We start from the raw sequence: 27,380 nt of genomic DNA, 5'->3' as shown, positions 1-27,380 counted from the left end.
GTGAAGTAGGTAATGTGGATGTGGTCATCTTGTTCATGTCTTGGTTGTTACTGTTTTGTCCTTTCGTATAGATGTCTGATTCACACACCTCTGTCTTCAGTTTCAGTGAGGATTTGGCTGGCAAGGATGGCTAGGTTAGAACTGCTTTGAACACATCACTTAAAATAATTTGGAAGTTATTGAAAATGGCTGAATGAGACCAATGCAGTTAGAAACTTGCATACCTTTTCTTTCTCTTTGAGCGTGAATCTGACTAAGTGTTCCTTGAGGATTTGAAGTGTTTTGGTTCTTTTCTTGTGCAGGTTCTTGTCAAGTATGTCCGACTCTATACATTTCTCATTACAATTGGATGAATCAAAAGAAGATGTACATGCAGTTCAAAATGTCGCAGAGTTTTTGACTGCTTTTTGAAATTACACTTCTGAATGCTTGCGGGTTTCCTGTGAACATGAGTGATTTTTAGAAAATAATTTCTAATGTTGTCCTCACCCTACACCCTGTTCTTTTTTTTTCTTTTCTTTTTTTTTTTTTTTTTTAAAGATACTGAGTCTTCAACCAAGTTGGAATTGAAACCTTCTTTGTTATTTTGGAAGTTGAATTATGAAGTACACACTGCATCAAACATCCTTTCATCAAGACTGCAAAGATTAAATTTCGCAAGGCTGGCCTGTGAAAATGCCTTTCACTTTTTCCACTCAATTACACAATTTTCTTCTGTGACCAAGTGCTAATTTATACGGACTCACTGTAATTATACAGTGATTAGTACCTTTATTATTGTGTGCGGTCATACATAATGCAGGAGAGAAACACTTTTCAAAACTGAGCTACTCTAAGCTAATAAGTGATCAGAGGTCAGATTTTTTTAGCAGTAGTTCTGCAGTGTTCTGCCTTTCCCTGTTGGTATGATCAGCACAAATACCTCCCTTCAAGAAGGAGTAGCATCCAGGGATCAGGCAGTCCCTGGATTGGCCATCCCTGAATCACCAGTCAAAAGATTGGTTGGTAAAGCAGAATGGGGAAGAAATATGATGAGTCTTCCTTTTGAGGGCGCTTTCTTCCCCTGCATTTCAGCACTAGCAGCTTTGCTTTCTTCCCACCCTCAAGGCAAAATAGTTTACCTTTTAAGAGCATTCCTCCCCAGACTGGATAAAAATGTACATAAGCGTGGATGTGAAAACACATTTCTGGCATGGATTTCTATGATATTCTTTAACTTAGTTTTCTGTCTCTATGGCAAATCACTTGTAGTGAATCATGTCGCCTCTTTGTAGGATGTTTTTCTTTACAAGTAAATCATTAAAGATGGTGGTAGCTGGAATAGTTCCTGCTGTTTTCATCAAGTGCCCTCTGGAACGTCCGAAGTGTTGCAGCCCAGTCCACCAGAACATTTAAAACTATGGGAACTTTAAGCTTTTGAGCAGTCCTGAAGCAGTCAGAAGCATGACTCTTATTTATTTTTAAGCGCTTGCTTAACTGTTTTGTTAGGTCTGTTGCAAGTTTTCCTCCCTCTGAAAGATTGAGCAATCTTCTAAGTTAATGCAGCATATTGTTGTTATTGATCTGTCAGCACAGGCAACTATTAGAGCATGTCCAGGATACAGGTGCACACAATTCAAAGAGTCTAGTCCTGTTTATGTTCATTGAAGCAACATTTCTGGTATGCCAAGGAGAGTGTAGATGTCAGTTTGGTTCTGTTTCTATTAAATCACATTTGTTTTATAGGTTATTTAACAGTAAAATAAATTGAAGTTTCCAAATATCAGCATATATATTAACGTTAAAGTAACTGAACGTTATTAACATTAAAAAAAAAACCCACAAAACTCTAAATAGCAGAGGAAATTTAGAAACATCAAAACAGTTCACAGTACAGCCTTGCACTTAGGTCATGAAGGGTGGGGAGACAGCAGTGTCGATCCAAAAATAAAAACAAAATTAACAAGTTACCTACATGAATTTGGATGCTTAGCTGAAAAGATGAAGGCTAATGAATGCTCTGGAAGTTGGGGCGGGTGCTGAAGCTGTGGGCTGAAATGGCTGCTGTGAGGGAAAGGCCAAGAAAAAGGCAGCTAGTAGTAAAAGTAATAGCAGTAGGAAAGAGTCAATAAAGTGGATGTCGGGACTCATGGTTCTGACTACAAAGCGTTCAAGCACACCAGCAACGTGGCCTGAGAAATCCGGTTTGCTTGGGGGATTTCGCTTTATCAAACAGGCTTATTTAGATACCGGGATCAGCAGGGTGAAATGGTGTGGATAGTTGTAGTTGGCACAAAAAACAGCCTGTGAATGGTGACAGGTAGCAAATACTTGTGTGCGCGGTGGGGGATATTAAGCCTGCTGCTTGCTAGCTACAGCTGTATGGGCTGGTGTGAAGTCTTATAACACCTGGACTAAACAGAATTGACATGTCCTGAATCCTCCTATTAGAGGCATGAGACAGGCCACCTACTAGTAGTCTGATTACGTTTTGTGCTTCTACATATAGACTATTACATTGGGCAAACTGGGGCTTGGAGCTCAGAAAGAAGGTGAACGTCCTGACTAGAGGAAAGATTCTGGAAATAGGGAAGGATCCTAGAGATGGGAGAGATATACGGATGCAAATGCTGGCTGGTAAAGCCTGAGGCTGGTAGCTGTGGGCATCTGCACAGCAGGGAACTGGCAGGCCTTTCTGGGCCAGCAGAGACGGGAAGCTGACACCTAGAGAACATAGCGCTGGCCAGGGGAAGCATGTAAGTTTGTACGATAGAGCTATGACCCTGCTTGACTAATCTTGTGATTTGTTTGTTTGTTTATTTGTTTAAAATCCTGTATCCAGATCTATTACAGCTTGTTATCTACTCTAGCTTGCCTGTGACAACAGTGTAGGGGAAATGCACATGTAACTTCGGTTATGGATCTCTTCTTGGACTGGGGACAAGACCCCTGGATGACATCTGTATTGATGAAGGTATTGAAAAGCAGTATCTGTGCTTGGAGATTTAATTGTCTGCTTCAAATGGACTGCTGATGCTTAATAAGAAACGCATTACTGAGGACTTTAAATTCCCACTCACTAACTTCAGAGCATCCCTTTTAATTGCAATATGCCTTCCAATTTTGATTACACTCCTTCTTTTTTATGTTGCTGATGGCTGGATGATTTTCCTCTAAGTCGTTAGTTGGAATACATTTGTTTGCTTTAAAAGGGATCCTAACTTCTGTTGTTTCTCTCTGTAAGTGCTGATTACCTAAATAATGAATTAGGTACATCTCTTGTCAGTGTGTGTCAGTAATGGTTGCTACTTAATACGCTTGTTTCATTTTAAATGGTTATGCAGTTTAAAGACATATTGCTGAATTGACTCATCTACATCAAAATGTTGGATATATCATTATACAGACAATACTTTCAAGCAGCCTTAAATACAGTGTGAGCTTTGTAACAAGACACCCTAAAATCTACGCTTCTGGAAACTGCAGATTGTCTGTTTAGTCATAGAGCTAATATGCGTGTGTGCTGTCTCTGACCTCTAGAGTCAGAGGATCTTTCTTTTCCGAATGGGGTTACACCTCTAAATCGCTTACCCCAGAAGCCTTTTTTCTGACCGAGGAGGAAACACAGGGCCCTTCGGTGCAGAACGGGTGCAGAAGGGCGCGGCGCTGCCTGTGGAGCTGAGCCCCCACCCCGTTTGCCAGTACTAGAGCAGAAGAAAGCTGTGCGATGCACGGTTTTGTCCCGGAGCACCCGAGCCTCTGGCATTTGAACGGCTGCAGGGTGCTGCTGGGTCTGTCCCTATACTGCACGATGGGAGCCCGGGCCCCTGGCGGCGGCGGGGGGCCGGGGAGGCTGAGGGGGCGGGCGGAGATCCCCTCCCCTCCCCTCCGCCCCCCCAGCCTTGTTGGGGGCTGCGCCCGCGCGGTGCGCCGGGTGCCCTGAGCCGGGCTCTGCCCGTGCTCCGGCCGCTGGGGCCTGATGCTGCCTTGGTTGTTTCCTGTGCAGCGCTCCGCGCGAGCAAACGCGCTCCTTACCGACTCGTACAATAGGGTATCTCGGTCTTGGGGAAAGCTTTACGCCCGCTTCCCTGCTGCTGGCGCTGCCAATGTTTTCTTTCTCTCACTTACAGGAAAAAGCGTTACTTGTGCTGTGCCTCTAACTTCCCATTTTATTACATCCCTTTCTAATCTTGGAGAGGCAGTGGTTGCAATTCCACGTTCAGAGAAATTCCTGTTCTGCAACTGTGGTAAGTTAAAGGCTTATCTTTCTAACGGAGGTCCTTCTGTGAAGTTTTGTTGATGTTGTATGTGGGAAAGTATGAGCTTCTTCCCTGGGGTATAATCTTTACCAGCAATGCTGTGTGCACGCATTCGAAACTCTTCGGATGGTAATCTCAAATTGAGGTTTGGGATTACACTCTTGTATAACATCCTCTTTCACACAAAGGACTTCAGGCCAAGCAAATCCCTTCAGATTTGCTCGTTTCTTTTGAGTGCATGAGACGGTAAGAATTTAAATTTCCTATTTAGCTAATTGTTTTTCTCTTTTAGGAAGACGATCCTACAGTGATGTGTGTCTTTTGGCAGTGGTTTTGTTTGTGTATACAATGGCATGACTTCTCAAAATGTTTGCAATATATGCAATTTGTGTCAAAGGCAGTACAGGCTGTTTGCCAAGTGTTGGCTGCTTAAATTGTATTCACTCAATTTTTTTCGAAGAGGCATATCTGGATTTCATCTGATTTAAATCAGTATTACCTACACACACTCATCCTTAAATTGGAGAAGCTGCACTGAGCTTCTTTAAGGGACTGCCTGAGTGTTGTGTTTTAAAGAAGAATCTAAAATATTTGAAGCCTAACTTCTGGTCCCTAAATTAAGATGCTGGGCAAGAAAGGGATTTCATGCTTGAAAAAAAACTTAACATATTGGGCAAAAGAATGGAGTAGTCAGTTTGGATTCTAAACTGTCAACAAGGAGGATTTCAAAAGGAAAAGGTGCAGGAAAAAAAAGCTTTGTATGGTAAAGGTAGCTATACCGAAAATGATATGTCTTGATTTCAGTAGACAATTAAAAAAAAAAAAAAAAAGCTTGCCTTATTTGGGACTTACAGGGAGTTTTTTCAATTAAAAAACATCTTTCTGGCAGATCTCAGAATGCAGTTGTTTTTAGTGGTTCTCATGGAGATTGGTTTCACATTACCATACCATATTCCAGTCGGCAGCTTTGACTAAGATATTGTTGGCAAAGTTTACACATTATATCAGAATTAGAGGTAGTAAACAAAAAGGACATAAACCCATGTAAAACCTCTACAAGATGATTTGAGTCAGCAGAGTAAAATGTTTACTATGCAACTGTCTCATACAGGCTAGCACAGGACAAATATATTTAGGACCAAAGAATCCAGAGTGTGCTCAACAGGGTGAAAAGCTTTCTTGGAAAGTAGTGACTTGGAAGGACCTAAGGATCCTTCTAGATGACTACCTCAATTGTTGGGAAAAAGAGCTACTGTTGTGCTTTGATATATGACAAGAGGCGTAGCGGGTAAGTATCTGATAGAGATCTTATGTTCATATAACAGCATAAGTGAGATGCTTAGCATCCAGCAGTAAAAGTGCTGGTGGCCAGGGGAAGGTGAAGACTAGCTGCGCACTGGGCTTTACTGTCGTGTTGCATAGTCATTGTACTAATGTGATGGAGACTGTCGCCCCCTCCTGCTCTGACTATTCAGACGTGTTCACTGTTGAGGAAGGGATGTGAAATATTGGAGAACCTTCAAAAGAGAATTAAAAAGTTACCCGAGGGAATGGAAAACAAACCTTTTTAAGGAGGACATGAAGAGTATAACGTTTACAGTTTGTATAAGCTGAGATGAGTACATGTAGGTGTTTGCAGGTGGAGAAGGATATCTGATAGTGGGAGTGGGGAGCAAACCTCTCAGTTATTGTGGAAAATATGGGAAATCAAGTGGTGTGCAGTGATTGCCTGTATTCAGATTAACTCCTAAAAATAAGTATTGTAATAGCAGTTTACGTGCAGAACTCAGCTGAGTCTGTGAGATGAGTTTATAATGTTTTCTAGAATATATGGTTAGATCTGGCTTTCAGAATGCCTGTATTATGTGGATAGGTAGGCTGCAGGGCCATGGTAATATCTTCTGACTGAAAAGAAAGTTGGAAAGTGATGTTTTATGGTCACTTTGTTCTTCTCTTTCCTTCTTGCTGCTGTGGGAGCACAGGATATCTTACAGTTTTCTCAACATTCTTGTAATACTTTCAGCACTGCGTTAGGACAATGATTATAATCCTACCTTGTGTTTTAGGGCTCTAGCTGATCACCTGAACAGTCTAGGAAAGTTTTTCTCCTTCTCCTTACCCTGCTTCCCACTTCCAAAACAGTTTGCTAACTGTTATCAAGTGGTTGTGTGTGCCTGTGTGTATTTTACTCTGGAGCATCTGGCATTGGTCTTAGTTTAAGAGGCAAAGCTGGGCGAGGTGGACTAATGCTCTGAAGTGGTACAGAAAATCCTCCCTCTTGTTTTCTGGCTGATGTGTGTTACAAACTACAAGTTAAAACAGTTGCCAGATTTGGGAGGATCTGGCTTGGGGCAAAACTCTCTTGGGAGTTCTTGCCATTCTTTAAAGCATGAGGCACAGATCCTACTGCTAGGACCGTCTGAATTTCTCACCTAATTTCCTGCTATAGTAGAAGCATCTTGGGTTCTGTTTTGTTGTCTGTCATTATCTGAGTTACTGTGCTCAAGGGAAGGGTGCAAAGGCAACCATTATATCTAATAATGTCTTACTGCCTGAAAACATTTGGCACGTAGTCATCTCTCAGGGTAGGCTCTAATGGTGGTAGTCTCTCAGACACTAAGGCTAAGAGGAGGACTGAAAGATCAGACCTGTAGGTGAAGCCTATTTAAGCCCTTGCTAGGCTGTTTTTTCTTTCTCGCAGATAAAGAACAGGGATGACAGTGCAGCTATGAACTCTGCTGTTCTACCTAGCACTATCACCACTTGTAGCAGTATTGATATCCTGCCCTTTCTTTGAGTGAGTATCATCGAATCAGAAATGGTCATGTAGTTTGAATGAGCAAGAGCAGCCTATTTAAAAAAAATTTAATCTTGTTTTGGGGTCATAGTCTTAAAAACTTAATTTTTTAGGGAATAAATTTATTATGAGGTGTAATATATTGCCAAACAAATACATTTTACAACTGTTTTCTCTTGAGCAGCTATACCTTAAGATATATTCAGAGACTTATTTGTTATGCTTGTATTAGTTTACAAAACAATGAATTACTCTATGTAGGAGGTACTGGTTTTTCTATGCAAGTTGCACTTGGGTGGAAATTGGAATTAAAATAGCATTTTATATTAAAATGTGTTAATATTTGATATGTTAAATAGCGTTCTAGCATGAAGGAAAAGGTTTATCAAAACAATTTTGCTTTCATAGCTCTGGGGTGTACTAAACAAAAGAATTGCTATCAGTAGGTTTTAAATGAACTGACTTTTCCTGGTCACTATGTCCTTCAGGACTTTAGAACAAGTGTATCTTGTCCTTTTGTGCCTAGTTTTTTTTATTTAGACACTGAAAGAAGAAAACATCTTTCCTGCTTTTTCAATTTCGAGTAATTTTGCAGCTTTTACATGAACAAGTCATTGAACTTTGAAAGAAGTAGAAACAAAGGCTGTATTCTTCCTGGCATCTGTAGAGCAAGTTTCTGCTGTCAAATTTGGCGTAGCCATTTCAAGAGGCTCTGCTCCCCATTGCTCTGTCAAAGGCCTCCGTAAGTCTGATGGTTTCTGTTTTCTTAATGAATTTGTATTGTTTGAGTAATACTTTGAATTTTAAATGATTTTAGTAGATTATGATAGCATTAAGTTTTAATGTAGCTTATCATTTCAAATTTGGATTTTTTTTTAACATAACGTGTGCAAGTCCTATTTAAATGAAGTCCCTATTTTTAAATGTTCAGATTTTAAATCTTATTCATCCTGGCTTGAGGTTCAGCAAACTATTTTTGTATCAGTTAGAGACTGGATTATAAAACCAGTATGCTCAGCATCATTTACTACAGTGTCTGTCACTTTTCCATGCGTGAGCACGTCAAGGCTTCATCCGTAAGGGTTTGGAGAGTTGGCAAAAGACACCATCTCTCACATCTACTGCTTCCTCCCGTATATTACCATATTGTTCTCTTTGATTTAAGTAGGAAACCTCCCTTTTCCTCTTCTGATGCTCACTGGTTTATTTGCTCTTGATGGCATTAGTCCTGGAAGCTGAGGCTCCCGCACCCCGTTGTCTAGGAAGGAGCCAGCTGTTCCTATTTGCATCATTTGCCTGAAGTGTCCTCTTTCCCACTAAGCTCTATGTAAATACTAATGGATTTGTGCTTTGGAGTTTTGAACATTTATACTTACGGCTTTTCTAAATTAGTCTGTGCATTACATCACACTCAGATGGCCTGGGGGACTAAGTACAGGCTCGGACTCCTGGTGTTCAGCTGTTGGCTGTTCTGGTATCTGTCCCTCCAGATAGTAGCTTGGCACAGTGGAACAGCAGTAGTTGTTACTAAAGACTGAAAGTCAACAACAGCTTTTTATACTTCCTTTTTGCTTAATAGGAAGGCATACCCCATCAGGTTTGGCATTTCCATCAAAGATTTTAAAAATCCTTGACCATTACTGGGCTTACGCTTTGCATGAGCTAAAGACATATGATTTCTTCCATTTATAGATGTACCGTGTTCTTTATTCATAGGCGTAACTGCTAGATTGCATGCAGAAATAGGTGTTTATGTAATTAAAAACAGTCTTAGAACTAAATCTGAATGGAAACAATTTTCTTACCCTGAAACTGGGGGAGGAAAGGTGATTTTTAGAAAGAGTCCTAAATAGAAAGGTTAGTTTTCGTCAGTTTTTCCTCTAACTTCTTAATGTTTTTAAGCTGTAATTATTCTAAGTGGCCTGAATTTCAAAGTAAATGGAAAACCAGTTTTTGGTATTGAGAAAGCCTTGTTTCAGCAACTTTGATATCTTTTTTTGAGACCTTCATTGATTGAAATTGTTCGTTCCTGCAAGTAATGTGGTTTTGATGAATCAAGCATCTTTCTAAACAGCTCTTGTAAGAAGGCATGCTGTTTGTGCTGTTTGTTTACTAGGGGATCTGAATTTAGAGTTAAGTGAAGCACTTCTGAGTTTATGATTGACTTTTTAGTCAGGAATATTCTTTCAACACTTACACGTTCAGTGTCTTAAACAAGTAAACAGGCAAAGACTTAAGCATGTATCAGCACAGTGACAACCACATAAGACATGAGCATTGTAACTTGCTGAGTTGTTACCCTATCTCTGATTTGTAACTGGCAATTTGCATGTCAAATAACCAGCTACTAATCAGCATTGGAGGAGGTGCAAGGAGATGCAGCAGAGCATTAACTGAACCAAATTAAGAGCTCATTGCCAGGAGGAGAGGTTATGGGAGGTCTCTTCCCTAGATCCCATGCAATCCTCTCCTCTATTGTACTAAATTAGATCAAATCATGCAGTAGGTCTCTTCTGTTTGCTAACTTACGCAAAAGCTGTATTTGTTTCTGCTTGTTTTTAATTTAGACCCAAGTGAGGTACGTTGAATTTGATTGCTAACTCTTATTACATAAATGTATACAAAGTGTTAAAGTTTCAGCGGCACCTTTGCTTGAAGTATATTAATTTTATTTTTATTTTATGATAGCATTTCCTGCATCTAGTTACTGAAAAGGAAATGTTCTACCATTTGATTTGGATGCTTGTTCTGCTCTGCAGGAGCTCTGCAGCAGGTAGGATGGAAAGCTGCTTGATTATTTGCGTGTGTTGTTAAGAAAGTTTTCTAAAAGATGACCTTTTCTAAATGACGTTTCCAAGAGTTATGACAATGGAAAAAATCTGTTTAATAGAAGTTAGTGATTGGCTAAGTAGTGTACAGTATAGAGCAACAAATTAATTTGGCGTTCTTGATCTCTTTTTGTGGAATGTTAACTGTGATCATTATAGTCTGGGTTTGTTTTCTTTTGTGTATCTTAAAGTTTACCTGTGCAATTATTTCCCTGTTGCACAGGATGTAGGAGGGGAATCTGCATCTGAAAATCGTATCATAGTTTAATTCCTCTTGGGCTGTTGAGACTGGTAAATTTGGAGATCTGCTGACAGAACAAATTAATATTTATGTAACATATGAACATTTAAAGAGCAGTTAATGTTTAAAGTCGTGATACTGGTTTAAGACAAATATTATTGTCAAATATTATTTATTCAGAGATTAATGGAACGACTATCAATTTTTTCACATTATTCCTAACTTTAAGTCAGCAATATCTGAAGATCAGTTTTTAATGTCATAGTTCAACAGTCAGTTTAAGCCCTCTCCCCCCACAGCTGCTGAAGTTGGGAGGGGAAAAAAAATAGTTCTGCTCTCCCTGTAGTTCTGGAGCTCTTTCTGCTTCCATAGGAACAACCGCTAGTGTGGCCAGTTGTGAAGCGGTTAGGAAACTGATTTGAATGACAACTAAATTTCTGCCAGGTTTTTAATTTTCATCAGTACTGGTTTCTTTGTGGTGCACTACACAGATAATTGATTTGGCACAGGAAGGGAATAGCACTGGAGTGAAGGGATGATCAGGGATTAAAAATGCTACTTCTGACAACAGCGTCAGTTTAAACTGGTTAAATTCAATAGTATAGGTTAGTTGGAATAGGATATCACAGTATGGAATAATGCTCTTTGGAATAATGGCTTTGTGACAATGACTGACACTTCACATACAATTTATTTTCTTTCAAACTTAAAATGAAATAGTAATGTGCTATATAATGGCACTTATGTTTTAAAGTTGTTTTGGGATTATAGGGGAGAGGTGCATACGTACAGAGAAACTGGAATGGTACATGGTAGAGCAGTGCAGTTGAATGCTTAAAGTTGATATACAGGCATTTCTGTAGTGGTATTTAGAACAACTAGTAGTACGACTTGGATACAAAAGGAAATAAACATAATTCAATTCACCTAGCAGTTAACGTGCACCAAAAGAGAGAATTATCAGAAAACAAGAAAGAATTTCTTTGCAGGAATGTAGGAATGAAAGGGAACCATAAAAATTGTTTTCTGCTTTCATGTAACAGTTATTAATGTAGTTTGGCACTAAGAAATAAGTATCAGTGAAAAACATAAAAACATCGGTTCCTTGCAGGATGCCAATGAGTGATTCTTGCACTGCTCAACAACTCTGCTGAATTCATTCTTTCAGCCTGCTTTTATATTTTCCTTTTATGTATGTTTCATACGAATTTTGTATTCAATTCCTGTACTATATTAGAGAATATAAATACTATGAAGGTAAAAATATTAATAATATGTCAGAATATATTGGAACTTAATTATAAATTTTAAACCTTAGCAATTTGTTGTGTTTTCTGGTATACTCTTAGTGATGATACCATCTAAGTCATATATACACTCTTTAAATGTTTTTTAAAAAACTATTCTTATATATGAAAAGACAAAAAGAAAGATAACAGATTGTCCTTTCTTCATTTTCAGCTATTAAAAAAAATTGTTAAATTTTTTCCATTGTTTCTGGGAAGCTGTAGGAACATCATTCTTATACAAAATGTATATTAGTATGATAATTACTATAAACTGAGTTTACAAGCAGTAATGTCAGATTCCAGTGACTGAGCTTTTTACTTGCACTACATTTAAAAAACTTCCCATTGTGCATAAAATAGGTTTAGAAGGGCAAATGGGTTATATAAATATTATTTAAAGAGGTCTGTCTCCCAGTGCCAGCACTCAAGCTGTCACGCCTGTATATTTTCGCTTGAGAGCAAATGCCTTACAAATACCTTTGGAAGTCCCCATTTTAGCTGGGAGACTGGCCCATTCTGGATGACCGCTGTCAACGTTTTCCTAGTGTAGGCGGTGCTGTCATTGGGCTGGGCCTAACACACTGGAAGCAAACCTCCTGAAGCCGCCTCTTTCAGGACATCAGATCTTTCATTGCTTAAATGATCTATAGACATACCTGTTGATAACAAAGTTAGTTATCATTTTTCCACAGGTATTTTAAAAGAAAGCGGGTTATATGATATCTTTGATTTTGTTTTTAGATGAAAACTCTGTCAGAGATGTTGAAATTTTTCCTTCATCTCCTGAAATTGAAAGAGGATCCACCCTGAAACTATTTTGTGTTCTTGGAAAACACTACATGCCTCACAGAAATGCAAGCCACATCATCTGGAAATTGAATCATGAACTGATCACTCAGGAAAACTATAACATTGTCAACGAGACTGTATCTAGTGTAACCATCCATAATTTCACTTACAGCAAAGCACATGTGAAATGTTTCATTAAGTATCTAGGCAAAGAACAACTTTTGGTTCACACTGAAGTTAAATCTGGCTGTAAGTAGAAATATAGGACAATGAAATTAAACATTTTTGAGTAGCTTGTTGTAAAAATTTTATTTTTAAAAGTAATTTTTTTTTTTTAAACTTTTGGCAGTTTTAAGACACCGGTATTCAGGTATCTTCTTTTTTTATCTGAACTAAAGCATGAAATTGCTGTTGTCTCTTTACTGGTGCTAGTCTATAACCTCTCTGACCCTGACTTTTGGTCAACTGAAGTCAGCGGGTGCTTTTTGTTGAGTTCAGTGAGTATTGGATCTGTCCCTTTGATTAAGTCTCTTGTCTAGCCTAGCAAACTTTTAGCTTCCTCTGGGGAGGATTTCCTCACTGATCTTCTCTTTCATAGAAATTATAACTCTAGTCTCACCTGAAAAAGGTGAAAAAGTAAATATATACATAAAACTGCTCTAATTCTTTGGACAGATTAAGTCCAGATTATATTAATATATGCCTGGGGTCTCTGCTCCAGTAAAAGAGCAATAAATGCAGAGAACTACATCTCTAAAATAAAGAACAGCAGAAATTATTGCCTGTGCCCAGTGTTCAGTGTGCCATAAACTTGTCAATAAAAGGAAGGTCTTTTGAGGTATTATATTGGGTGGAACAGAAAAAATATTTTTTGGAGAGAAGACTTCTTCAACTAAATTATTTAACTGAGAGCAGTTTTCTTCCTTTCAATCGCAATTTCTTCTCAGTGAAGAAGTCTGGCTGATAAAAGATATATTTGAGCGTATTGTATTTTCATAGATGATTTTAGACTATAGAGACTGCAGAGGATTCCCTTTCTACCATCTTGGTCATAAGATAAAGCGAATCCAGAATTAGTGCTCTCTTCAGGGTCATACCGATATGTTTCCCAGGGAGTAGTCTTCTGCCCTATAAGACAATGCAGGCTCCTCAGATTAGCAGTGTTACCAAATATGTGATTAGACATTCTGGGAAGGAACCAAAAAGAGTCTGATATTTCAGAGACGGCCCTCTCTTCCTGGACTTCTGTAGCATTTTTGTTTTTCTTACTGGCTGGACTGGCCTTTAGCTACAGTCACTCTGCAGTAGATGTAGTTAGAGGTTCAGAACAGTGCATTTATTGGCTTGATATGAAGTTATTATTGGGATAATGTAAAAGTACCTTCAAGTCTACTTAACTAAATATTTCTGAGGAGTAATTGGAGCAAATCTTTCTCTCTCCACAGGAAAGAAACAGTGGTTTTGGTTTTGGGAAGAGTTTTGAGGGCAGTAAGAAATGAAATAATAAAAAAGTTCTATGCAAGCCGTTTACTGACGTTTGCTACAATCTGCCTTTTGACTGGCACAAATGGTCTTTAATAAAGTTGTTTATTTTTACCAGAATTAATTCTTTTTTTTTTTTTTTAATGTAGTTCCACCGGACGCACCAGGAAATATTTCCTGCGTTTATTACTTTGATGCTGAACTTGCTTGTAGTTGGACTTCAGGAAGACAAACGAATCTTACAACAAGCTATACTCTTTATAGAAAAATGTAAGTGTAGAATATATTGGGAACTAGGGTATCGGGGTGAGACTGCTGGCTCCCTTCCCTCATGTTCCAGCTTCTGCGTGAACAAAACCTGGAAGCACCACAGAGTTTAGAGTCAATAGCAGTCCTAAGTCAGTAGACTCAATTTTGAGTTGGTAATGATTGGAAGAGATTACAATCCGATACCTTTTTAGTACTCTGTACGAAAGAAGTGAGCATTTTCAAGCCAATGTTTAGTAGACAAATATTTACATCAAAAGTAACATTTCTTTATACTGTTAAATTAACATTACTAACTAAATCAAAAGCTCAGTGAACCTAGGTGCAAATATCATCTTTTAGGTTATTCTGCTACCAAGTCAGAATGAAGGTGCTTTGTTGGAGTGTTACCTAGAAACTTCTTTTGGTACTAGTTGTCCCCTTCTAGTATGGGAATTTTAAAAAGCTCACTTCTTTCTCTAATGATTTTAAACTGATAATTATTTAAAGCAAAGGCTCTTTTATCCTGCCTGATCATACCAAATATGATTGGAGGTACTAATGTGTTGCACATAGGGATAGAATGTATACATCTTTTAATTTAAGGTGCAAATTTCAAGTTCCTTTACTTATTGGAAGCATATCATGCATTATATATTGTACTCTGAAACAGAACCATTGCAAACCAAAGCCTTCATCTGTATTGTTTGTATAAATGTTTAAAAATTATATAATTTGCGTGTGCATGCAACAAAATATGTTTGGTATTTAACTGCTTCTTGCCAGAGGCTAGCTAGCCAATAAACATGGGTCACAGAAGGTTGCCCTTAGCATGCAAAATATGATCAAATTTTCTTCTGTAATAAATTTACTATTTTAAGGCAACTTCTTTTTTAGCCCCCCAAAAGGCAAAACTGTGTAAGCCAGTTAATGCTAGTAGGGTTTAACGTAGGGTTCTTTGGGATCATAATGCTTCAGTGAAAGAATCAAGTGCTTGTTGTTGGTTTTGGATTGCTCACAGCTGTGGGCTTGTATTTACACATGACAGGTAGTCGTCTCACGCTTTTTAGTATTTTTGAGATTTTTTTCTATTTCAGTTAAATTCTGAGTAGTAAGACTCTTTCTGTAAGTTACTGTGAAAATGATGAAATCAATGTTGTTTCAAGACAGATCTCAGATACAATTTTGAAGGTAGTAGTGCTTTTTTCACTTTTTTTTTGTCCCAAATCAACTTGTCAATCCACTTTTCATAATAGGAAGAGAGCACCACAAGCAATGCTGCCTAATCAAGGCTCTAGCTAATGTGTTCATATGAATGGTTTTCTCAACTGTCTAAAACATCCTTAAACAGGAAGGATTACAGACTTACTGCAAGTTATGTTAGCATATTTAATATTTTTTGTTTAAATGATAGGACAGGAAAAAGTCTCTGGTTTTTGTCTCCAATTTAGGCATGACAGAGCTGGTATTTAGATCTTCCTGAGTTGGAACTCTCTTATTTCTTCTAGTGTTTTTAAGCTTTATAACTTAAAGTTGAGTCTGTGAAACTATTATGTCAGCTACTGAAAATAGGTATCTATTTTGCTCATTCCTGTGCTAGCACAAATTCTTTGGTAACCACACAGTAAGTTGGATTGCAGAACTGTTTCAGGTAAAAATCTAACTTAATTTTAATCCAGATCAACTCCCCTGTCTAGTTTACACATGACTATAAAAGTATTAGTGCAGGGGAGCAGACTGCTATGGATGGAAACAACCGCGCATGTTAGGAAAGGCAGGACTGCGTCCTTTCTCAGCAGTGCAAGCTTATGCTATTTTTAAAAAGTTCATGAAATACCATCTGTAAACTGTTCTTAGTCACATGAATGTTCTGTATTTTTACTGCATAATATGTAATATTTAATACTGATCCCACATATGAGTATTTGCTTGAATTTCTTTAAGGTTAAGTAAAGGGAAACAATTTGTTACTCTTGCATCCCGCTCTACTTACAAAAGTATATGCTGAAAAGAAAATGTACTATCTGTGTGTTCTTTCAGAAAATCTGACAGATTTCTGTTATCTTGCAATAGTTTGGCACTGGTATAATTTGGTTTTTCTTTTTTTCCATATTTAAGATGCATGAAAGTTTGTTATCATCTAGCTCTACCGTGTGGGATGTGTTTCTGTGTTCATAAAACCAGTTATGTTTCTTTTCCTGTATGTCTTTACATGCATGCATGCATATGCACGCATATGTGTGTGTATGTATATGTGTGTGTACACACACACACACATACATATGTATATATATGTATATATAAAGGAAGTCTTGCATGCAATTATCTGATTTACTGCTCCGTTTGAGATTTTAATCTTAAAAAATAAGCCATAGATCCCCTATTAAGGCATTATACTCATTCGTGCTTCTTGGAAGTTGCCTTACTGTTTGCAGTTAGGACTAATTGAGTCTGTGCAGGATATTTATATATATTATTTACTGGTTTAAGATACTACAGAGTGGGTTTGCAGGAGCAGTGCATTTTAAGAATGGTATTTGTTTGCACAAAAATATCATGGTAAAAATGTCTTGCAACCCCCCCAAAACATATAAGTACTAATTAAACCCTAACTTAACAATCAGATCAATTTAATCTAAGAAAATCCAATGATTTCTAACTCTTCCCTTTATTTTTTCCTTTATTTTTTGTAGGATGAGAAAACGAGGTGTGACTATTCTAAATACAGTTGGTTCCAGCTGCCAAAGCAAAACTGAGTCATGTTCATTTTATTACCCAAATACTCCATATAGCAGTTCTTTTTGTTTTCAGGTGAAAGCTGAAAATGTTTTGGGTGAAGCCTCATCAGACTGTGTTCCTATAGCTATGGAAAAAATAGGTAATTAAAAAAAAGTTAACTGGGGATAAAAACATGCTACATGTTGACCTGACTGTACCCTCCCTAGTCCCCACCTACTTCCCTCCCCCACCCCCCTAAGTACAGCAGTTGTACAGCTTTGAGGATGCTGAAACAAATTGTGTGATCAAAGTTTATATTTAGGAGAAATTACGAAAAATAATCTTTTTGATATAATAGTTTTGAAACTATTATTTGGGTTTGATTTTTTTTTTGTTTGTTTTGAAATTGAGTTTAGCTTTGAAATGCCATCTAATTCTAATTGTTAATTAAAATTACTAAGTCCCTGAGGTTGAACTTATTTAGAATTTAACAAACTGTTTCATCCTTCTCAATTCTTACTTCATCAACATTTGGATGCTTCCAGTTTAGGTAAAGTTATACTTGTATACATCTAAGTGAAGGAAGTCTCTTATTACATTGTGACTGATTGCATCTTCCTATGCAGTTCTTTGAACTGATTGGAACAGGCATCAATTTTCAGAAAAACTGTTCTTTCTAAGGTCTTACAGATAGGTGATTAAAAATGATAGTGTCGTATCCATAATATGGAGCATCCAGCTACAGCAATAGTTTAGCTAACGTCTGAAGTAGCTTTTGTAAATTACTGAGTTTTTATTATTAACTAGTAAAGACTATGTGCTAAAACTCTGTCAGACTAAGTGGTACTTGGACTGTACTTGTGGTTTTTTGAGTGATGCTGCACATCAGTGCAGAATCTGGCTGTAAATGAACAGATGCTATCGTAACTTCACCAGTCTTTCCGTCACTTACTCCGCTGTTCTCCTTCCTGGTTAGGAATGTAAAATAAATCTCCTGTCCTGCAATTCCTGGGAGTGACAATAATGTATCTGTCTCTTCTCCCTCTGTGCTGTGTTGCATTTTCCTCTGTTGATTTTGGTGTAGTTTACCAAGATTATGATCTGAGTAGGATAAGGCCAGCATGGTTATTCTTCCCTACATAATGCACATTTCTGTAGTACTTTTTTTTCCAATGCACGTGACAGGTTGTGGAGTTTTATTCGGTTTGCTGGCTCACGTGAGATGTTGATGCTAAGGCTGAAACTAGGAGGAGTCCAAGCTAGAAAACTTTCCTTGAACCATACTGTGTGGAACATATGCACCTGTATTACAGTAGTATTGTACTTCTACTTGGACCCTATATGTTAGATTCAGCTACTCCGTATTTTACAGGGTATTCATGTCACTGCACTGCTACATAATCATGCAAGGTAAAATTTTGATTATAGTAAAGAAGTTTAAAGGGGAGTCAATTATCTGATGCTCAATGCAAACGAGAAGCAAAGACAACCCCTTCAAAGTTGAGTTCTTTTGCTGCAACACTCTAACAGTTCGCAAACCTTAAGCTCCTTTACTCCTTGCATTCAAGCATGTTAAGTATCCCAGCTCCAGACTTTGGTAGTATTCTTCAAGACTGATATGGATGAAAGAAAATCTGCACATCTATTTGAGAGTGAGTTTGTTAGTATTAACTTAGTTGTGTGCAATGTCTCTTATAAATAACTTCCCATATGTAGATTTAATGTCTATAAAATGCATCATTATGTGTATACTCTAATAGAAAATACATTATATGGATAGTAGTTTAACTTCTTGGAATCCATATAGCCCAAGCAATTCTAAGCTTTTATATAAAGCTTTTTTTTTTTTTCCTGTTAATGCTCTTATTTCTCCATTCTAGAGAAATTTGAACCTCCTGAAATACTTTCAGTACAAAAAATTGCTGGCATAAAGCAGTTGCTTACAGTAACCTGGAAAAAACCTGAGAAGATTATACCTTCGCAAGACTTAAACTGCCGAGTTCGATACAGAAACTTGTATTCAAACTTTTCGGTAAGCTGTGCAGTTTTCTTCCTAATTTTAGCTTGTTTGTGACTAACTTTATTAATGTTATAAAATGATAATGAGAAAAAGGAAAGAAGTAATTAGAACTAATAGAGAGTGCCTGAGGACTGGAAGAAAGCCAATGTCACTCCAGTCTTCCAAAAGGGCAAGAAGGAGGAGCCAGGGAACTACAGGCCTGTCAGCCTCACCTCCATCCCTCCACTAAGCGTGTGGAGGACGAGAAGGTGATCAGGAGTAGTCAGCATGGATTCACCAAAGGGAAATCGTGCTTGACCAATCTGATAGCCTTCTCTGATGGAACGACTGGCTGAGTAGATGGGGGCAGTGCAGTGGATGTTGTCTGCCTGGACTTCAGCAAGGCTTTGGACACTGTCTCCCATCACATCCTCCTAGGTAAACTCAGGAAGCGTGGGTTGGATGAGTGGAGAGAGAGGTGGATTGAGAACTGGCTGGATGGCCGAGCTCAGAGGGTTGTGGTCAGTGGTGCAGAGTCTAGTTGGAGGCCTGTAGCTAGCGGTGTCCCCCAGGGGTCAGTCCTGGGTCCAGTCTTGTTCAATGTGTTCATCGATGACCTGGAGGAAGGCACAGAGTGCCCCCTCAGCAAGTTTGCTGATGATACTAAACTGGGGGGAGTGGCTGACACCCCAGAAGACTGTGCTGCCATTCAGAGGGACCCGGACAGGCTGGAGAGTTGGGCGGAGAGGAACCTCCTGAAGTTCAACAAAGGCAAGTGCAGGGTCCTGCACCTAGGGAGGAATAACCCCAAGCAGCGGTCCAGGCTGGGGGTTGACCTGCTGGAAAGCAGCTCTGCCGAGAAGGACCTGGGAGTCCTGGTGGACAAGTCAAGCGTGAGCCAGCAGTGTGCCCTCGTGGCCAAGAAGGCCAATGGTCTCCTGGGGTGCACGAGGCAGAGTGTTGCTAGCAGGTCGAGGGGGGTGATCCTTCCCCCTCTACTCAGCCCTGGGAGGCCTCACCTGGAGTACTGTGTCCAGTGCTGGGCTCCCCAGTACAAGAGAGACATGGCCCTACTGGAGAGAGTCCAGCGGAGGGCTACAAAGATGATGAGGGGACTGGAGCAACTGTCTCATGAGGAAAGGCAAGACAGCTGGGCCTGTTCAGTCTGGAGAAGAGGAGGCTGAGAGGCGATCTCATCAACATGTACAAGTATCTGAAGGGAAGGTGTCGCGGGGATGAGGCCAGCCTCTTCTCCGTGGTGCCCAGCAACAGGACAAGAGGCAACGGGCAAAAACTGAACCACAGGAAGTTCCGTCTGAACCTGAGGAAAAACTTCTTCACTGTGAGGGTGACAGAGCACTGGACCAGGTTGCCCAGAGAGGTAGTGGAGTCTCCCTCCCTGGAGATATTCAAAACCCGTCTGGATGTGATCCTGGGCAATATGCTCTAGGTGACCCTGCTTGAGCAGGGAGGTTGGACTGGATGATCTCCAGAGGTCCCTTCCAACCTAAACGATTCTGTGATTCCGTAATAATAAAATCTAGTTATTTTAGTGGAAGGTAATTAGGTATTCATGATCTTATGATCGTTGTTTCATTGTCTAGGATGAACTGATCACTTCCTTTTGGTTAATGTCTATTTTGGTACATACCGTACTTACAAACCTTTCTGTGAAAGGTTCAGGGATGACCTGTTACACAGAGAATCAGTCAAAATACTTAAATTTCCATGTTACATTCTGGTGATGAAAACAGCATTGACTCTCAACCACAATAATTGTAAGATAGAATAATGGTCCACTAATTTTCAAGTGAATTAAAGTATTAATTTTGTAATATAGAAAACAAGGGAAGTTATTCTTCCTGAATCTATCTTTCTGACACTTAAAGAGCATACTAGAAACACAATGTTGTTTAGTCTTTTGCTACTTTAGTTTCATCCAAATGGTCTATTCTGATGCTTCTCACTATGGAAGCAATTTCATTTACAGTGTTAATGTGTCCTCTTCCAAATTTAAGAATGAGTCAGGTGGTTTGACTTTTTCTAAGCTCATTAAGCTCTAATGTCTGTCTTCACTTCAGTATTTTGCACATTAAACTTTTAATTCTGAGAGAGAAGAAAAATTCATCAAGGAAACTAATAGTAGTTCTCAGAACTTTAAAGAAGTTCCTGATTCCTAAACTGTTTCTAATTAGCATCCTTCTCATGTTCTCATGCCTAAGTTTCTTTACTGCAGATATGAAATATTAGTTATTGGATTGTGGATTTAATATCCTGGATGATTGGCAGGATGGCTCTAGTCCACCCTGGGTATCGGAGAATGGATTCAGTTATTTAAAAGATCACTTCAAGATGTTTGGAGAACGTCTTTGTAGTCAAAACACTCTTGTCCTTGTGATGCTTACATGCATATGGGATCATTCCGAAACGTTGAAAATGTTCACATTTTTGGCCAAGTTACAGCTTTATCTTCTCTTTACAGCTTTTGTGTCTATTTGTTAGCGCTTGCATAAGAAATCACTCATCTAGTTTTTCATTATCAAACTATACAACCATCTTCGTTCTCAGGGTTTCTGCTTTCATCCGCAGACCTTCAAGAGAAAAACTGCTAACAATGATGAGGAAAGATGGTTTCAGTGAGTTTAGTTCTGTAGGAGCTTGGGCAAGCATTGTTTGTAGTTTTATCCTTTGCCAATCCAATGGTAATGGCCAAAGATGACAGCCTCAAATAAGTATCTTGATATAGGAACTGCTTTTCTCTCTCTGAGTGCAGATATGCAAAACAAATGTGTTTGAGCAAATGACTATTTTCCTGACCCCTTAAGACTATCTACCAAAAGAATCTAAAGAGTTTGTTGTGGACTATGAAAGACAGATTACCTATTTTTCCACTTGCATATACTTAGTTTCTAATTATAATTAAATATTGTTTACAGCCTTTTGTCAAGTTACTAAAAGATAGACCATATCTCTGCGATTGCATGTTGAGTTCTGCAGGAAATTGATGATGGTTTTGAAGCCACTTTTATTATGGGTTGGCTACCTACCAGTATTTTAGCTCCCAGAATTCATCCTCATAGATGCATTTTTCTTTTTTTGACAATGAGTTTGAGATCAGAATGGACTAAAATTTTCAGAGGTTGAGGGTTGTTTCATTAGGCAGTGCAGTTCCCATACTGTTTTTTAAAGGCATGGCTGTCTGCTTGTTGCATTGTTGGTCTGGCACACTTTTCAGCGGAAGGCTCCCCTGATAAGACTGGTGCTCCATCACAGGTTTGTGATTCTGTTCTTGTGCACTAGCATGACATTGCTGCTTGAATTTTGCTCCCAAGAACAGAATCCCCTTTATTCTGAAAATTACCTTTGACATTGGAGAGTTTAGCTAGCTTGAAAATTTTATTTTAGCATTTATATTTTTCAGTTTTTTGTAATTTGAAGGGGAAGAGAGTAGTGGGCAACTGGTTAATTTTTGCAGTTTGGAGAAGACGCTTATGTCAGTATAGTGACTCCATCAGTCCTTCTGTATATGAACACTTAAAATGCCTTTTTGTATTGGCATCAGCTTTGCTGCACTTCATGTCTTCTTTCACCTTTTATTTTGGAACAACCTTCTAGTTTCTGACTTTCCAACAGTGATATTTTTTTTTGTAAGGATGACCTATATTTGATATTACTTTGTCATTACTCTTCAAAGAAGGTACTGCATTAGTTATTTCCTCCTACTCTTGTCTTCCTTCACAGTTGAAAGGATTACATCTTCCAGGATTTTTTTCGTAGTACCAGAACTTTCTGTATTTCCCTTGATTTTTACATTTTAATTAAAAGTTGATGAACCTTGGGGATGCCTACAGCCACATTGTTACATAGCTAAGAGCTACAATACCTTGTATCTCAGGCAAAAACACAGAAGTACACACTGACTCACAAGCTACAGGTGATCACTGCTTCCCAAGGCGTGGCACTGCTGTGATATAGAGCTGTATCCAGGGCAGTATGATGATACTGCCTTTAGCAATACCCATTTGCTAAATAACACCTTGGCAGTGCAGTTATCTAGCTCCTTCTGCACCTGCTCACCTGCTCTAGAACTGCTTGTGAGCTGCATGCAGTTCAAACCACAGGTTAGTCAGCCCCGACCTAGTTCAGGCTCAAGTTTCTCAAAGCCGGCAGTTTTACAGGAAGAATAAGGACGCTATACATGAAATATAAAACACAAAATAAGTAGTTTTGGGGTTTGGAGGAGTGAGATGGGAAACAATGAAAGGTATATCCTTTGATTTATATATTTTTTTTGATACATTAAGTCAAGTACGTACTGCATCCTCCTTTTACGCTGAATTATTTTTGTTCATATATCTGCTTGTAGGAAACTGTAACTGTCAACCTGACTTCTGGAGAGAAAATAGCATCACTTAATCTCACAGGTCTGTGGGATTCCACAGAGTATGCAGTTGCTATTCAGTGTATCAGTGTTGAATCAAAATTTTGGAGTGACTGGAGTAGAGAGAGAATGGCAAGCACGGAAGAGAAAGGTAGACTAAAAATTTACAGTGTATTTTTCTTTGGATATACTTTGGGATGTTAGAATTTAATAATAAAAAACATTATTTTTGGCATAATATCAGTCTATTGAATTTAGAGTTTTTTTTTAAAAAAATGCACATTTGTTCTCAGTTTAAATATAGAGGGTGAAAACTGAAAGGAAGGCAAGAGCAATGAATGGAGAAGAATATGAAAGGGAATTTAAATACAAAGGAAAAAATGAATAGAGAGAAAGGAAGACAGGAAAAATTGAGAATGCAGATGGAGAATAAACACATGTGCTAAATAGTATTGTAGCAAAAGCGTGCGTGGTGAGAATGTGTAATAAAATATAAGCAGAGAAATTAAATTGCCAGTTAAACAGGACAAGCAAATCTCCTCTATAAGTTAACAAAATAAAGCAGAAGGAAATACCATCTTTTTCCTGTTATTTCTGTACTATATAAAGTACACAGTTTTAGAGGAAACTCTTTAATGTCTAGAATACTAAAAAATTTGAAGAGTAAATGACTAGAACATTGATAATTCGGAAATATTACATAAATCAAGTATTACTTAAAACATACATCTATACATATACACACAAACATAACCATATATATATATTGAAACTGTTTTTCAGCTCCTCTTTCTAGCACTATTTACCTCAAAATGAACCAAGATATTAGAGAATCTACTACATATTCTACAATCAACAGGTTAAGATAAATTATTTTATACAGTGCTGTCAATGTGCATAGTGCATCAATGTAAGATAATGTCTTTGCCCTAAGAATTTAATAATCTAACTAAAATGTCCGTGGTTAAAAAATGGCAGTCAGGAAAGAGATGGAATAAATATTTTTTGAGTATAATGCAGTGTCTGAAATCTGAAGAAAGGGAAATTAAAGGACAGGAAAGTTTTGAGAAGGACAAGGAAGCTGCAAGCTGCTTAGAAAGGAAGCTATACTGATCAGGAGAAAAGGGCATAATATTACAAATACAAGGAAAGACTTATTTTTAATAAGTTGATCTTGGGCTGTATTTTTGAAGCCTTTTGTTTTTACCATACTGGCCATATTTTTACCATATTTTGCAATATTAAAGACATTTCAAGTTTTTTTTTTTTTTTTTTTTTGGTCTTTAAATAGCTCCCTCAGAAAAAGTGGATTTATGGAGGGTAATTGAATCTTCACATTCAGCTGGACATAGATCTGTACATCTTATGTGGAAGGTATATATACTTTTTGTGATTTGATGATCACAGTGGTGTCTTGCAGTAGATGTTGCATTCAGGCATTGTTATGTTAGACCACTTCTTAATTTATTAGAAGTTTTTAAGAAGTTTTTACTCTCTTATAATAAAATTATTCTTAGAGCACAATGTAGCATTATAAAGTATTCAAGATATAACAACAGTAACATGATGGAAATAAAACATACTTTCTAATTGTTTACAGAACTGCTATTATGAAGTAGTGAGATGTTCTGACAAATCTATGTTGAGTAGCAAAATGATGACCTTATTGTGAACTAGAGTATGTTTACAATCAAAAACCCGAATGTTTTCCTCCCTCCCTCCCTCCCCCTTTCTCTCTCCATTATCTTGGTTGTATGTAGCTAAAATGTTTGAATACAGTATATACTTTTGATTATATAAACAGCACTGTGAAACACTAATTACTTTTTTTTTAATAGCTATTAAATCACTTTCCATCACCTGGGAGAATTCTAGGCTACAGAATACTGTATTTTCCAGAAAACAGTGCTGCTCTTAAAATGATGAACATCACTACTGATGAGAAAATTATTTTACTTTTAAATGAAGAGGCGTATATAATATCTGTTACTGCCTATAACTCTGCTGGAGATTCTCCTGAAGCTATTTTGAGGATTCCATCTACTGATGAAAAAAGTAAGATTTCTGAATATTGCAATATATTTTTCTCATTACGCCAAATGATTTTTTTGACATCTGTTCAAGTTCAGGTGTAGCAGAAGCAAAATTGTGCCTAGGATTTTTTTCCCCTAGAACTGTAAATAGGAGAGGCTGTACAAAGATGTATAGTCCATTACTCTTCTGGCAGTGGGGGAACATCAAGTCTTTCTGCTTTATTTAATATGTTGAAAGTTGCAGAGACTAAATTGAATAGCATACCCCAGAACAGAAGAGAAATTAAGATTGCTGGTATAATGTTATCTTTCTGGTTGCCGTATTTTGTTATCAGGTATGGTATTTCCTTTATGTAAGATTATTGTTGAGGCTCTATTATATTATTAATTTATTTTAATCTTGGACATCCCAGATATATCCCCACCTAATTTGGTTTTACCTGTCGGCCACCTCATGAAATTTGTTACCGCAGAATGTTATTACAGTGCATTAAACGATGTCATATAAACAAAAGACGTGTTTAATGGAAGTCTTTAAGATGCCTTAATGGAAGCTGAGAGAAACATGTTTCTGTTCTCATATGCGTTCCCAAAGAATACCCAGTTCTATCCATTGTCAGGGACAGGAAGCTGGTCTACTCCAGCACATTAGTTATGTTCCTTGGCTCTTAGTTGAATTCTGGTATCTCCTTTAACCTTGTATTGCAACATTCTGCTGCCTACCCACACTGCAGAAGGGAGGTTGTGTTTGACACTGAATCACTTCTACATCAGTTTTTTTCATGGAAAAAAAGTGTACGTGGTCCTCTGAGATTGCGCAGTCACATTCCAATCTAATCAGAAAATTGGATACGTAGACATGATGTCATCTTGTCCTAAAAGCTACCGACTACCTCTCTATCCACTTCTGTATCCCACAGTAAGAGACTTCCCATCTCCTTCTGTGTTGTGACATATTTTTTTTAACGTTAATCTTTTTTTCCCCCCTATTTTGAAAGGTTGAGTTTTAACTCAGCCTTATATTACCTCTGTTCTGCAGCTTGACAGTTCCCTTTTGCTTAATTGTCTCTGAACTTGCTGGTTTGGTTTGCTGACTGTTTCTTTTTGAAGTCTCAGTCAAATTTTCTGTATCTGCACTACTTGCATTTTGATTACAAGTTTAACTACATACATGAGAACGTACATAAAAATAAAGCAGTGTTTTACAACCTCCACTTTTTTTTAATCTTGTCAAAGCCTCGTGTTCTTCTAAAGAAACAATCTCAGTTTGCTATCACTAAATTGTTTTCTTACTGCAGTTTTTATTCAGATTAAATTTGTAACATATTCTGTTAAATTTTTAGCTTCTCAGATCATTGAAACAGTGAGGACCTTTACAGCAAATGAAGAAGTGGCTGTGGAGTGGATGTCCTCCAGATCAGAAGTAACCAGATACGTTGTTGAGTGGTATGAGGAACTGGAGCCAGATCCTTTTCGTAGATCATGGCAATATATATCAAATTCTACAAACTGGAGAACTAACAAAAGTATGCTAATTTACCCATTATAGCTGTGACAATGTACAGACGTACATGTATTTGTACGTAGACTGGAAAGCAGAAACAACGATGAAGTCACAAGGGAGCGGTTTTTGAAAATAAAGTTAGCGTTATTGCTTTATTTTCTGTCAAACTGATCATTTTCATACTTGAAGTATGTGCTTAAAAGAGCAAAGGGGATTAAGATATCTAACTTCCACTGGCTTCTAGATAAAGGTAACAGGAATTGGGTATTTGCCTTTATATCACCTTTGAGATCCCCTTTGATCCTGATCCAGAACACCATACTGTGAATTGTATCACAGTATGCACATAAAGCATAATAGTATTGATATTTAAGAGAATGCATAAATTTAATATTAAAATATTTGAAGTCTTGCAGCTTTTCTTAGAATATTTTAAAAATAAGAGTATTACATGTTTTACTGAAATCTCTGCATATATTTTAACAGCAATTTTAACTGTCTCAAATTTTCACACACCATGCAAGACAGTATTTGTTCCCATATAAGATTCAAGCACTTATGTGGCATGATTTTTCTGGCATGAAATTTCAAGTAGGGAGGCCTGACAGATGCCCACTATTTTAACAGAGATATCTAGAGCCAAAAAACTGAATTCAAAGATGAGAAGTAGCATGTGTCTTCATGTGTGATAGAGGAAGAACAAGAAATCTGAAAGAGGATTTCGGGGGAATATTCCTTTAAAATAAATAAATGGAGCGACTGGTCAATCTGGCATGTTAAATATCTAAGGCATTTCTTAGATGTTTGAGTAGCCTTAAGATGCACTGACAAATAG

General features: G+C 37.9%; 1 protein-coding gene across 10 annotated transcripts in view; it reads left to right on the top strand.

The window, feature by feature from the left end:
- The first annotated feature begins 2,813 nt into the window (after positions 1-2,813).
- The window catches only part of LOC138064102 (interleukin-31 receptor subunit alpha-like), a 39,575-nt gene continuing 15,008 nt past the window's right edge, over positions 2,814-27,380 (top strand). The window contains exons 1-14 of one of the 10 annotated variants that reach the window (XM_068925122.1): positions 3,884-4,030; positions 4,110-4,226; positions 5,350-5,526; positions 6,940-7,035; positions 7,562-7,777; positions 9,724-9,808; positions 12,135-12,431; positions 13,814-13,934; positions 16,604-16,788; positions 18,509-18,660; positions 22,994-23,159; positions 24,300-24,382; positions 24,847-25,063; positions 26,385-26,567. In XM_068925122.1, the coding sequence (XP_068781223.1) occupies positions 9,754-9,808; positions 12,135-12,431; positions 13,814-13,934; positions 16,604-16,788; positions 18,509-18,660; positions 22,994-23,159; positions 24,300-24,382; positions 24,847-25,063; positions 26,385-26,567 (1,459 nt within the window). In that variant the 5' untranslated portion in view covers positions 3,884-4,030; positions 4,110-4,226; positions 5,350-5,526; ... (1 more) ...; positions 7,562-7,777; positions 9,724-9,753. Of the gene's footprint in view, positions 2,954-3,632; positions 3,771-3,817; positions 4,227-5,349; positions 5,527-6,939; positions 7,036-7,561; positions 7,778-9,723; positions 9,809-12,134; positions 12,432-13,813; positions 13,935-16,603; positions 16,789-18,508; positions 18,661-22,993; positions 23,160-24,299; positions 24,383-24,846; positions 25,064-26,384; positions 26,568-27,380 lie in introns of those variants that run through there. The other 9 variants (XM_068925118.1, XM_068925119.1, XM_068925120.1 and 6 more) reach the window with 9 other exon arrangements.

Source organism: Struthio camelus, chromosome W (assembly GCF_040807025.1).
Source record: "Struthio camelus isolate bStrCam1 chromosome W, bStrCam1.hap1, whole genome shotgun sequence".
Lineage (NCBI taxonomy): Eukaryota > Metazoa > Chordata > Aves > Struthioniformes > Struthionidae > Struthio > Struthio camelus.
Note: the sequence above shows the minus strand (reverse complement) of the source record. Positions and strands in the feature narration are given on the sequence as shown.